This window comes from Nyctereutes procyonoides, unplaced genomic scaffold (genome assembly GCF_905146905.1).
Source record: "Nyctereutes procyonoides isolate TBG_1078 unplaced genomic scaffold, NYPRO_anot_genome, whole genome shotgun sequence".
NCBI lineage: Eukaryota > Metazoa > Chordata > Mammalia > Carnivora > Canidae > Nyctereutes > Nyctereutes procyonoides.
Window position 1 is genome coordinate 37,047,358 of NW_026575044.1, and position 12,621 is coordinate 37,059,978.

The window sequence follows — 12,621 nt, forward strand, 5'->3', positions numbered from 1 at the left end:
ATTGCCCCAAATTATTTTTATAAGCTGCCTTGTAAAATCTTGGGGATAGAAGGCACTTATATGTGTGTGTGTGTGTGTGTGTGTGTGTGTGTGTGTGTATTTATTTGAGAACAAGTAAAATTATGGAATCTTTTAAAAATATTAGTTTTTGTTTATCTCTGCATATTGTGGGATGAGACATGAGTTATCTGAAAACAAAAGAGCCTTTAACATTTTGTGTGTGTATATTCTCACATATATATGTATGTGTATATCTACATATTATGTTATACATATATATATATACATATATATATATATATATATGACTAAATTGGGATAATGAAAGTTTTTCTAGTGTTAAAATTTAAAGTCTGTGTCAAAATTGGGATTCCTAGGTTCTCATTGTTCACTGTTCATACTTTCACCAACCAGGAGAAAAAGTGAGTCTCTCCTCTTTAGAGATTAGTCTAAGTCTGGAACCTAGACATGCTTTCTTATTTCCCACTTCAGATCCTTTAGGGCTGTCAACATGTTTTGGCAGTCCATCTGCTCTTGAGAGCACAGCACCTGCCTTTCTCAGGGTGAACACCCCCAGAAGACCAGAAATTCCCCTTGGGGAGTCCCAGACTTGTCACATTCTGCAGCAGTATAGCCTAATTACACAGCCAGTCCTTCAGTGTCCTACTCCTTCCTCCTTTCACATTGGACCAAAGAGCCAGGGTCATTTCTCTGATCTTATCTGTGTAATTTTTTTTTTTTCTCTTTCAGTGAAATCCTGGCCATTCTCTTCTGTTCCTTCTATAAACTCTTTTACTTAATACCCAACTTTTTCCTCATTTGGGCCCTTTATCTCATTCTTGTTTGCTTTATATCAAAATACCAATGAGTTGCTCCATTTACCCTTTTAAAATTTCTGGCTCTTTAACTTCTGTGAAATTGGTTAGCTCCTGCTATATTATTATCAATGCAAGCTAATGAGCATTCACTGTGTGGCTGCTATAAAGCGCTCTGTAGTTCCTTAAGATAAAATCTTAGATTATTGATTTGAGATCTTTTTTTCTAATAGAAGTGTTTATAGCTATTAATTTCTTAATTTTTTCATTTTGCAGTTCAGTGGCATTAAGTACATGTGTATTATTTTGCAGCGATCAGCACCATCCATCTCCAGAACTCTTCTTCTTCCCAAACTAAAACTCTTTACCCATCAGTCACTAACTCCACTCCTATTTGCAGGCCCTAGCAGCCACCATTCTACTTGTCTCTGAGTTTGACCTTGCTGGATACCTCGCATAAGTGGAATCATGCAGTATTTGTCCTTCTGTGACTGGCTTATTTCACTTAGCCTCAGGGTTCATCCATGTTACAGCTTGTGTCAGAATTGCTTTCCTTTTTGAAAAAATGTAGTTGTGGTAAAAACCCCTAACATAAAATGTACTATGTTAATGGGTTTTAAGTGTTATAGTTCAGTAGATTGAACTCTATTTACTTTGTTGTGCAACAGATCTCTGGAATTTCTTCATCTTTCAAAACTGAAATTATACCCATTGAGCAACTAACTGCCTATTTCCCCTACCTTTCATGCCTGGCAGTCATTGTTCTACTTTTTGTTTCTAGGAGTTTGACTACTTTAGATGACTCTTATAAGTGGAATCATATAGTATTTGTCTTTTTATGACTGCCTTACTAAACTTAGTCTGATATCCTCAAGATTGATCCATGCTGTAGAATGTGACAGGGTTTATTTAAGGCTGAGTAATATTCCACTGTATGTTACAGACCACATTTCTTAATGCATTCATTTGCCAGTGGGTATTTGAATTGCTTCCACCTCTTGGCAATTGTGAAAAATGCTGCAGTGAACATGTGCAAATATCTCTTCAATTCTTTTGATTGCAGACCTAGAAGTGGAATTGCTGAATGATATAGTAGTTCTATTTTTAACTTTTTGAGGAATTTCCATGCTGTTTTCCATAGCAGTTGCCCCATCTTATGTTCATACCAACAATGTACAAGGGTTCCAGTTTCACTTTCTCCACATCCTCATCAGCACTTCTTTTCTTTTCTTTTGTTTTTTAATATTGACCATCCTAATGAGTGTGAGGTGGTATGTAATTGTGGTTTGATTTGCGATTCTCTTTTGACTGGTGATGTTGAGCATCTTTTCGTGTGCTGCTTGGATATCATATATTATCTTTGGAGAAATACCATTTTAAGGCCTTTGGCCATTTTTTAATTGGGCTGTTTGGATTTTTGTTGGTGTTGAGTTATAGGAGTTCTTTGTATATTTTGGATATTAACCCCTTATCCATATATGTTTTGCAAATATTTTCTCCCATTCTGTGGATTGCCTTTATACTCTGTTAGTAGTGCTCTTTGATACATAGGAGTTTTTAATTTTGATGTAGTTGAATTTATCTGTGTTTTCTTCTATCACTTGTGTCATGTCCAAGAAGTCATTGCTAAGTCCATTGCTAAGAAGCTTTATCCCTATGTTTCCTTATGAATTTTATAGTTTAAGCTCTGATGTTGAGTGATAGGTTTCTTTTGAGGCCTTTCTCTTTGGTTTGCAGATAGCTGCCTTGTTGCAATTCTTCCATGGCTTTTTCTTTGTGTGCAGGCATCGGTTTCTTTTCCTCTATTAAGGATGCCAGTCTTACTGAATTAGGGCCCCACTCTTTTGAGCTCATTTAATCTTAATTTCCTCTTTGGAGGCCCCATTTACAAATACAGTCTCATTGAGGGTTGGGGGTTCAACATATGAATTTGGAGAGGACACAGTTCAGTCCATAGCAGTCACTGTAGTCACTCTAACTCTCGTATGGATACTGTTTACACTGTGTATCTTTTTCCCTCCTTTTACTTTCACTCTGTTTATGTGCTTAGCTCTAAAGTAAGTCTCCTATAGAGAGCATACAGTGTATTTGGTATTTTTATCTAGTTTGGCAACCTCTACCTTGTGATAGGAATATTTATTGAGGGGCACCTGGCTGTCTCAGTCAGTGGAGAACGTGACTTTTGATCTAGGAGTTGTGAGTTTGAGCCCCATGTTGAGTATAGGGATTACTTAAAAATAAAATCTTAAAAAAAAGAGGAATGTTTAATTATACTTAATGTTATTGATGTGGTTGGATTTCTGTCATTTTGCTGTTTGCTTCTATACTCATTTTATTATTCTTTATTCTTCCTCTTCTACATAAAATATGTATTTCTTATGTACCATTTCCTTTTGTTTGTATTTTACTATATTTTAAAGTTATTTCTTAGTGGTTGCACTAGATATTCCAGTATGCATCTTAATCTGTCAGAAACTATTACTTCATATTTAATATGCTTTAATATATCGTTACACTTTCTACCCTTACCTTTGTGTTATTGTTATATATATATCATGACTACATGTTTAAAACTCAACAATACAGTGTTATATATATTGCTTTATACAAATTTGTGTGTTTGTTTTAAAATACTTTTATCGAACAATTCACATCATATATGGTTCACCCACTTAAAATGATTCAATGATTTTCTTGTATGGACAGAGGCTTGTGCATTCATAACCATAATCCATTTTAGAACATTTCTGTAATTCCACAAAGAAACTTCATACCCTTTGGCAATCATACCTCATTGCTTCCTCCCACCCCCTAGGCAGTCATTAATATCTGTCTCTCTAAATTTGCCTATTCTGGACATTTCATATAATATATGGTCTTTTGTTTCTGGATTCTTTTGCTTAGCATGTTTGCAAGGTTCATCCATATTATAGCATGTATCATTACTTCAGTGCTTTTATGGCTGAATAATCCACTGTGTGGATAGACAGTACTTATCGATTCATCAGTTAATGAATATTTGGGTTGATTTTACTTTTTGGCTGTTATGAATGATACACTGAGCATTAATGTATAGGTTTTTATGTGGATACAAGTTAATCTGTGCTCTTAAAAAGAGAACAGAAGAGAAAAAAATAGATTTATAGAGAGAGTCTTTTATCATAACTCATGTTTTTACCATTTCTAGCTTGGTTTATTTTTTTCGCTGGATGTATGGGGTCATTTCCTTGCTCCAACTTAGCTCCATTCCTTCCTTTATCCTTTGTCCTATTATTGTCATATGTATGGTACCGCACTATGATGTTACAAGCTCAGCCATACAATTTTACAGTTGTATAAATTCCTTTAAATTATTCCAGAGAAGATACATATTTTAGAATTACCTATGCAATTAACTTCTCCAGTTTTTTGTGTTTTTTTTTTTCTTGTTTGGTGTTACTTTCTTTTAGCTTGAAGAACTTTTTTAAAATTCTTTTTTGTTAGGTACACCTAATAAATTGTCTCAGTGCTTTTTTATTTGGGAGTATATTTTGCTTTCATTTTAGGACAGTATTTTTACAAGACAGAGAAATTTTCTTTCAGCACTTTGAATATGTCATCCTGTTACCTCTGTCCTCCATTGTTTTCCATGCAAAGTCAGCTGTTAATTGTACTGGGCTTCCCCTGTATTTGATGCGTCCTTTTTCTCATAACTTAAAATATTTTCTGGTTTTGGGTGTCAACAGTTTGACTAAGATGTGTCTAGGTACAGATCGCTCTGGATTTATCCTACGGAAATTTATTGGACTTCTTGAATGTGTAATGTTTCCATTGAACTTGGGAAATTTTCAACCATTATTTCTTTAAATATTTTTTCAGCCTTTTTTCTCTCCTTCTGTGACTTTGTTGGTATATGTCATAATGCCCCACAGTGATTTGTTTTTCTCCCTTCCATCTCACATCATCTCTTGAGTGAATTTTTCATTTCAATTCTTGTAATTTTCAATTCCAAAATTTCCACTTGGTTCTTTTTCATAAATTGCATATTTTTATTGTTATTTTCTATTTGATGAGTTATTGTCATTATACTTTAATTATTAAATATGATTTGCCTTAGTTTTTGAACATTTTTCTGAGAGTTTTTTTAAATGTCTGGCTCAGGGCAGCCCTGGTGGCTCAGTGGTTTACCGCTGCCTTCAGCCCAGGGCCTGATCCTGGAGACCCAGGGTCGAGTCCCACATTGGGCTTCTTGCATGGAGCCTGCTTCTCCCTCTGCCTGTGTCTCTGCCCCCCCGCCCCCCGCCATGTATCTCTCATGAATAAATAAATAAAATCTTTTAAAAAAAATGTCTGGCTCACTTGCCAGTTTGTTGCTTGGCTCATTATATTTAGACCTCATTTTCTGTGATGTTGGCTTTTCCTGATTGCTTGCTACCAAGATTGCTGTTTTTTGACAAAGCCCTAGGCTTGGAATTTTCAAGACCCTACTCTAAATAAAGTCAGCTTCAGTATTTAAAGCTTGCCTCATCATGTTACAGTTAGCCACAGAGCTAGGAGGAGAGAGGGTAATGGAACATACTCAGGATAAAACTCCATCCATATCTACTATTCTGAGAGATTCAGTAGATTTTTCTTGAATAAATGCTTTTCAGTATGTTGTCTTTCATCAATTTTCAGTGTTGGGGAATGGTTGTTTTATTTGGTATTGCATTAAATATATAGATTTACTTGGGAAAGATTGTAACTTTAGCAATATCAAGACCTCTAAGGTATAAACATTTTTATCTCTCCTTTATTGAAATCTTCTTTAATTTCCTTCTGTAGTTTCTTATATTTTATGCTAAATTTATTCTTGCATGTTTATTTTTTGAAGCTGTTATTACAGACTTCAAATTTTCATTTTCTATTTTTTGCTGCTATTATAAATTTGTTTTGAGTATTGCAGCCTTGCTAAATTCCCTTACTAGTTTTAGTAGCTTTTTGCAGATTCCTCAGGGTCTCTTACATGCACAATCATGTTAACTGCAAATAAAGATTGTTATATTTATTTACAATTCATATGCCTTTTCTTTCTTATCCTTTATTGTACTGGTTAGACCTTTGGTACTATTTTAAATAGAATTGGTGAGAGCCAACTTTCTTTTGTTTTGTATTAGGTACAAAGCATTGAGCCTTTCATTATTGAGTTATTAGCTATAAATTTTTCATAGATGCCCTTAATCTGCTTTAGGAAGTTACTTTTATTTCCTAATTTACTGAGAGCCCTTGTCATGAGAATCTGTTGAATTTTATTAAATGCTTTTTGCATATTATCATAGAGTTTTACTCATTCTATTAATATGGTTAATTACACTGATAGATTTTAAGGTGTTAATAAACCAGTCATACTGCTGGGATAAATTTCAGTTAGTCATGATATATTATAATTTTAATAAATTGTTTTCTAATATTTTGTTAAGAATTTTTGCTTCTTTGTTCCTGATGGATATTGGTTTATATTTCTCTTGTGATATTTTTGTGTGGTTTTGGAATCCTGGAAACACTGGTCTCGTATAATGAATTAGAAATATTTCTTTTGGGATCCCTGGGTGGCACAGCGGTTTGGCGCCTGCCTTTGGCCCAGGTCGCGATCCTGGAGACCCGGGATCGAGTCCCACGTCGGGCTCCCGGTGCATGGAGCCTGCTTCTCCCTCTGCCTGTGTCTCTGCCTCTCTCTCTCTGTGTGACTATCATAAATAAATAAAAATTAAAAAAAAATATTTTCAGTTTTTGCAAAAGTTTTTGTAGGATTAGGTTTATTTCTTTCCTAAATGCTGATATAATTTATGGGCCAGAAGGTTGGTTGTTTTGTTTTGTTTTTATGGGAGGGATTGTAATTACAAATTTCTTCAGTTGTTAAAAAGCTTTTTCAAATTTTCTATCTTGGGTTGATGTTTGTAATTTTTGCCTTTCAAAAAATTTGTCCATTTTCTTAGGTTATCAAACTTTTTGTTACTAATATTCCCTTATGTTTTTAATGTTCGTATGGTAGGTAGTATTGTGCCCTTTTTCATTTTTTTATATTAGTAATTTGTATCTTGTCTTTTCTCTAATATGGCTAGCAGTTTATCAATTTTATTGATCTTTTCAAAGAACTAGTTCTGGATTTTTTTTTAATTTTTTATTTTTCTATCGATTTTTATTCTTTAAAAAAAATTTCTCTATGCTTTGGGTTTAATTTGCTTTTATTAGTTTCTCAAAGCCAAAGCTTAGATTATTAAGGCCTATATTCTTTACTAATAAAGCCATTTAAAGTTATACTTTTGCCTTTGAAACTGTTGTAGTTTCATGCAGCTAATTTTGGTATATTTTCATAATGATCTAGTTCAAAATATTTGCTAATTTCTGTTAGAAATGTCTTTGAACCAACGAATATTTATAGGTGTGTTTAATTTCCAAGTAACTGGGGTTTTTATGATTGATCTGTTTCTGATTTATAATTTCATTTTGGTCATTGAATGTATCCTATGTAATTTCTGTCCTATCAAATGTATTGAGACTTGCTTGATGACTCAATATATGGGTTATCCCAGGAAATGCACTTGAAAATAATGTGTATTTTGCTGTTATTGGGTGTAAAGTCCTGTAAATACTCAGGTATGGTGGTTGATAGTGTTGTTGAGATCTGTGTTTTTGCCGATTTTTGGCTAATTGTATCAACTGTTGAGAGAGACATCAAGATATCCAGTTATGCTTGTGGAATTGTCCATTTCTCAGTTATTGATCACATACACACCAATGTTGTCTTCCTGGTGAATTTATCCTTTTATTATTATATGGTAGCCCTCTTTATCTTCTGTAATATATTTTGAAATCTATTTTGAAATCTATTTTGCCCAACATTAATATAACCACTCAGGCCTTCTTAGGCTTATTGTTTGCATAGTTATCTTTTTCTATTCATTTCCTTTTAACTTATATATCTTTATTTTCTATCTGGTGTAGATAGTATATATGGGTTTCTATTAATCATTCTGAAAATCTTGCCTTTTAATTAGACTTCTTTCAAGAATATGTTCCACTTTCTGCTTCATATATCAGGTGATTTTGGATTGTATCCTTAATGTTAGAATGTTTAAGTTCTGGGAATTCCGGTGTCTGTTATTTTTCTCTGTTAAATATTATTTCCATTGTTTGAGCAGGTCATTTTCTTAGCTGGATTTAGGTTGTAAACTCTTATTTCTTGGGTGGCAGCTCTGGTCTGCATTTAGATAGGTTGTACTTACATGACTTCTTTGAGTCTTTTCTCAGCTGTGAACAGAGTTTGGGGATCCCCTTTTTCCCTTGGAAGATTACCCGACTCTCCTTAGTATTTATGGGTCTCTGGCTTTCCTTTATTTATTCTCAAAGACAGAAAGACTGTGGGTTTTTCCACCTGGGCCCATGCTGCTTTTGTGCCACCCTGTGAACTGCATGTCTCAGTTGAAAAACTTGGGGATGGGAACTTACTTGCATAGTTAGTTATTTCCTTTTCTCCAAGAGCATGTGCATTCCCTGTCAGAGTCTGTCAATTTTTGTTCACTCTCCAGTTCTCCAGCAGTTGCTTCTTTTTTTTTTTTTTAAAGACTATCCATTTTGAGAAAGAGTGAGTGAGAGCATGAGCAGGGATGAGAGGGACAGAGAGGGAGAAAGAATCCCAAGCAGACAACACACCCAGCATAGAGCCCAGTGCTGGGCTCAACCTCATGACCCCTAGATCAGGATCAGAGCCAAAATCAAGAGTCGGATACCCAACCAATGGAGCCACCCAGGCAGTTGCTTTCTGCAAGGATAGTGGTACTCTTGTAGGGTCCTGAAGTAGAAGTCTGTCTTTTTCCATTTTTAAATCTCCTCACTTTTTAAACTTATATTTCAATGAGACATATTTTTTCTTTCCTCCCCCCTCCACCTTTTTTAAAATTAATCTCAGATGTGCTTGTTCTTTTACACTCAGTTCAAATATTTTGTACACTCAGCTCAAAGAAAAGGTTCAGGAGAATGGTATGAATAGGAAATAGGAGCTGTGGTATTTAAAGGGTTTTATAGCCTAAGTGCACGCTAAGATTTTAAATATAAAGGATAAAACTTAAAACTACATACGTAATGGACTATTAGTATTTACTTTGAGTAACTAAGAATGTGAAAGCCAGATCTTATCAAAGATAAGCTGAAATGCTTGTGATATTCCCAGTGCATCATTTTTTCCTCAATTTTTACCAGTTTGTATTTTAAATGTTCAATTGGATATAATTAAGTTGTTAATACTATTATGTATTGTATGTACTGTTTTTTATATATATGTGTGTGTATATATATACATACACATACATACATACATACATACATGTTGGGTTCTATTTTATGTGCATGAATGATATTGTTTTACTGACTTCTTATATCCAAGGTAAAATCCACTGATAGCTGCCTCTTCTTTATTAAATGCTTTGATGACACTATTCATGGCTTCAGGGTTCCTAAGAATAGCCTTCAGCAGTCAAGAGAGGTAATTTTATGGATTCACTTCTTTCATAAAACTTAATATTTAAAAACAAAGAATATAAGATCAATATTAATGTCTAAAATCTTTTTGACTATCTTTTTAATGGCTATTATATGAAGATTGAAATTTTGCTTATGAAAATTTCTTTATCAACCTGTATCTACAGGAATTATCTGTTCATAATTATTTTTATTACTTTGATTTTGTGACTGTAAGGGGCCTATACTGGTTTTGGGGGAAAAAAAATCCTAAATGATTTTGTAGTCTGCCTCTTAATTTATAGGTGCAGAAGCTGAAGCCAGTAAGAATGAAATGCTCTCTCAAGGTCACACAGTTTACAAGTGACAAAATCTGGCTTTAGCTTAGGGGTTCTGATTTATTACAGTATAGCCTCTGTCTTCCTTTGTGGTAAATTGAATAGCAGCATCAAGCAGGAAAATTGAGATTTATGGGACAGAAATTCATAGTGCAGTTATTTAATGGAGACTCCATATTCCTTAGATTAAAGGAGTATCTGTAGACCTGTCTTGTTTTTGTAAATCACGTAAGGGGTTAAAACAATCTGTTTTCCAAAGTGGTTAACTTTGGCCTTGCAAAGAATCCTAAACAAACTAAATCCTGACTGACCATATAATAAAGTGGTAAAGTTTGACCTTGAGAAATGCTATAAGAAATGAGGAGGAAGTAACACAGATATTTTTAGGGCAAATATTTTTTTGTGAAATCACTGATATTTTAAAAACAGTAAAAGCTAAAGCATCATGGCAGTTGTTGGCTTTTTTATGACTCGATTGCTAGTCAGTAGAATTATATTTCTGAATATATTGGTATACAATAGCATATCCAACAGTGTTGAGAACCTATAATTTTAAGTGAAAAAATTTCCACTCATTACTCAGTTTTTTTAGTGTATGTATTAATATTATTAAATATGTAAACTTAAAGATATATTTTTAAAGTATTAGGAAAATTCTTTTTATCCAGAACTGTGGACAAGAGACATGCATCATTATTTTGTTGTTGGTTGGTCTGGGTTTCCTTTGGTTTTTTGAGCCTATAATATTTTCTCCGTGTAAATGTATGCTTTCCAAATCATTGTCCTATTATCTCTTTTGAGTAAAAATGCAGTTCACTTTTATTTAAATTCTTGTATTATTTCAGGACTGGCTGGAAGCAATAGAAGATCATTCTGCTTATAGCACTCACTACTGTTCCCAGGACCAGCTGACTGATGATGAAGAGGAAGATACAATTTCATCTGTAGACTTGAAAGAATCCTTAGAGGTATATAGAAAAACTGAATCTAACTTTTATAGCTAACTCTGTCACCAAGAGTTTTTTTTTCAAATGTGAGGTTTTGAAATTAAGAAATCTGACAACAATGGAAATAGTATTGCTCTTTGTCCAGTAATGTTTTATGCTATTTATAATGTCTATTATGATGATACTGTCAAATTTCTCTATAGATGATGCTCTTAAGATAGGGCCTGTGCCTATATGTATCTTTTTTTGGTTAAAATTTTTCCATTGCTATAATCAGATTGTCATTCTGTTTGAAAACTGCTGCCAGCAGGGGGAGCATGCAGAGCTGGACTTGCTGCCCTTTATGACTTCACTGCATATTTCAGTTTAAATAGTGCAACCATAGTGATACCTTTCCTGGCTGGTAGTTTCATTTAAAATCACTTGTAATCTGTAACTTCACTGATTAGAGGTAAGATAAAGCATAAGTAATCAAAACACAGGCCTTTATATGAAGTGACATCAATATCTAGTCATAGAGAAATACCAGCATATGTTACTGAGATGACATAGGTATTTTTTTTTTTTCTGGCCATCAGTTTTCTGGCTGTGCCATTTAAATGGGAATTGTATGGAGGTGGAGGGGAGTGCCTGGGTGGCTCAGTCAGTTAAGGTCTGCCTTTGGCTCAGGTCATGATCCCAGAGTATGCTTCTCTCTGCCTACTTGTGTGTCCACACACTCTCTCTCCCTGCCTCCTCTGTCAAAGAAATAAAATCTTAAAAAAAAAAAAAATGGGAATTGAGTTTAGAAGAGTTAGAACTACAAAAGGATGATGGAGTTTCAATCCAAATAATTATGTCAGAACATACCAAGTTGCCTACTAAATTTAATCTTTTTTTTTAATTAAATAAACTGCTTGCAGGATTTGAATGTTTCTAAATCAACAAGTTTAAGTTTGCTAATACTTAAGGAGTTTTATTGACTTAAGGACCTATAAACTTAAATAAGAAAGATTTTGGCTTTTTCGATCCTTAATCTTATTTTATGATAGAACTTTAAAAAATTTGAGCTCTTCCATGTTTTGTTGAAGACATTCCCCAGAGTTTATTGACACTCACTTTGCCAATAATACTTCTAATTTTTAAAGCCTAATGTGTAGCGTGACAACCATAAACAATTTTCAGATCCGTGAACTTTGCAAAAGTAACACCTACTAGAGCATCTAAATAACATTAAAACTGTTTGGGTAAATATAGAAAGTTTAAATATTTATGGCCAAAATCATGAAACAAGTTTAAAAAAAAAAGCCAAAAACTGTACTAAATATTTTAAGTTTTAGTCAGTATTCCCTAAGTAAAAAGAAATGCTTTTCTATTTATGTTCAAAATAAGGTAAATGATAAAGCCTGGAAGGACTTACAGAGCATACCAATATCTTTCCTAGGATTATGGTAATTTTAAGACATTTTAAATGGAAACTACCAGGAAAATAAAAGCATACTAACTTGATTTTCATTAAAAAAAACTTTCTTGGGCAGCCCCGGTGGCTCAGCAGTGTTGCACTGCCTTCAGCCCAGGTTGTGATTCTGGAGACTGGGGATTGAGTCTCATGTCGGGCTCCCTGCATGGAGCTGGCTTCTCCCTCTGCCTGTGTTTCTGCCTTCTCTCTCTCTCTTTGTGTCTCTCATGAATAAATAAATAAAATCTTAAAAAAAAAACTTTCTTGAAAAAATGTTTCTTCTCTGGCATAATTTTCAATTTTTCATGTTATCAACTTCAACTGTACCTTTTATGTTACTATCTTGAATATCATGCTTTTATGTTAACTTTAAAACTATGAAGTTTTTGCCTTCTAGATTTTAGAGCACCTAAAGTCAGTGAGAAGTTATAATAGTGTTTAGCGCTTTCATGTTCTGCAGTTTATAAACCTCTCTCTGTCCAACAGAATTTGAATGCTAATTCTGTGACTCTTTGACTCCATCTCAACTCCTGACGATTGATCCCAAAATAGGTTAAAATCTGAAAAGAGTTGTGAAGTATGTTGAATTGTACTGGCTCCTGAATGCC

At 33.9% G+C, this 12,621-nt stretch overlaps 1 protein-coding gene and 1 long non-coding RNA gene across 3 annotated transcripts in view; one reads left to right on the forward strand and one right to left on the reverse strand.

Annotated features, from left to right (window-relative positions):
- OSBPL1A (oxysterol binding protein like 1A) overlaps positions 1 to 12,621 on the forward strand; it is a 223,488-nt gene that overhangs the window by 79,970 nt on the left and 130,897 nt on the right. For both annotated transcript variants that reach the window (XM_055324315.1, XM_055324316.1), the window contains 2 exons: positions 9,217 to 9,315; positions 10,474 to 10,596. In XM_055324315.1, the coding sequence (XP_055180290.1) occupies positions 9,217 to 9,315; positions 10,474 to 10,596 (222 nt within the window). The remainder of the gene's footprint in view (positions 1 to 9,216; positions 9,316 to 10,473; positions 10,597 to 12,621) is intronic.
- Positions 1 to 12,621, reverse strand: part of LOC129508984 (uncharacterized) — a 56,673-nt gene that overhangs the window by 23,808 nt on the left and 20,244 nt on the right. The gene's annotated exons all lie outside the window — the stretch shown is intronic.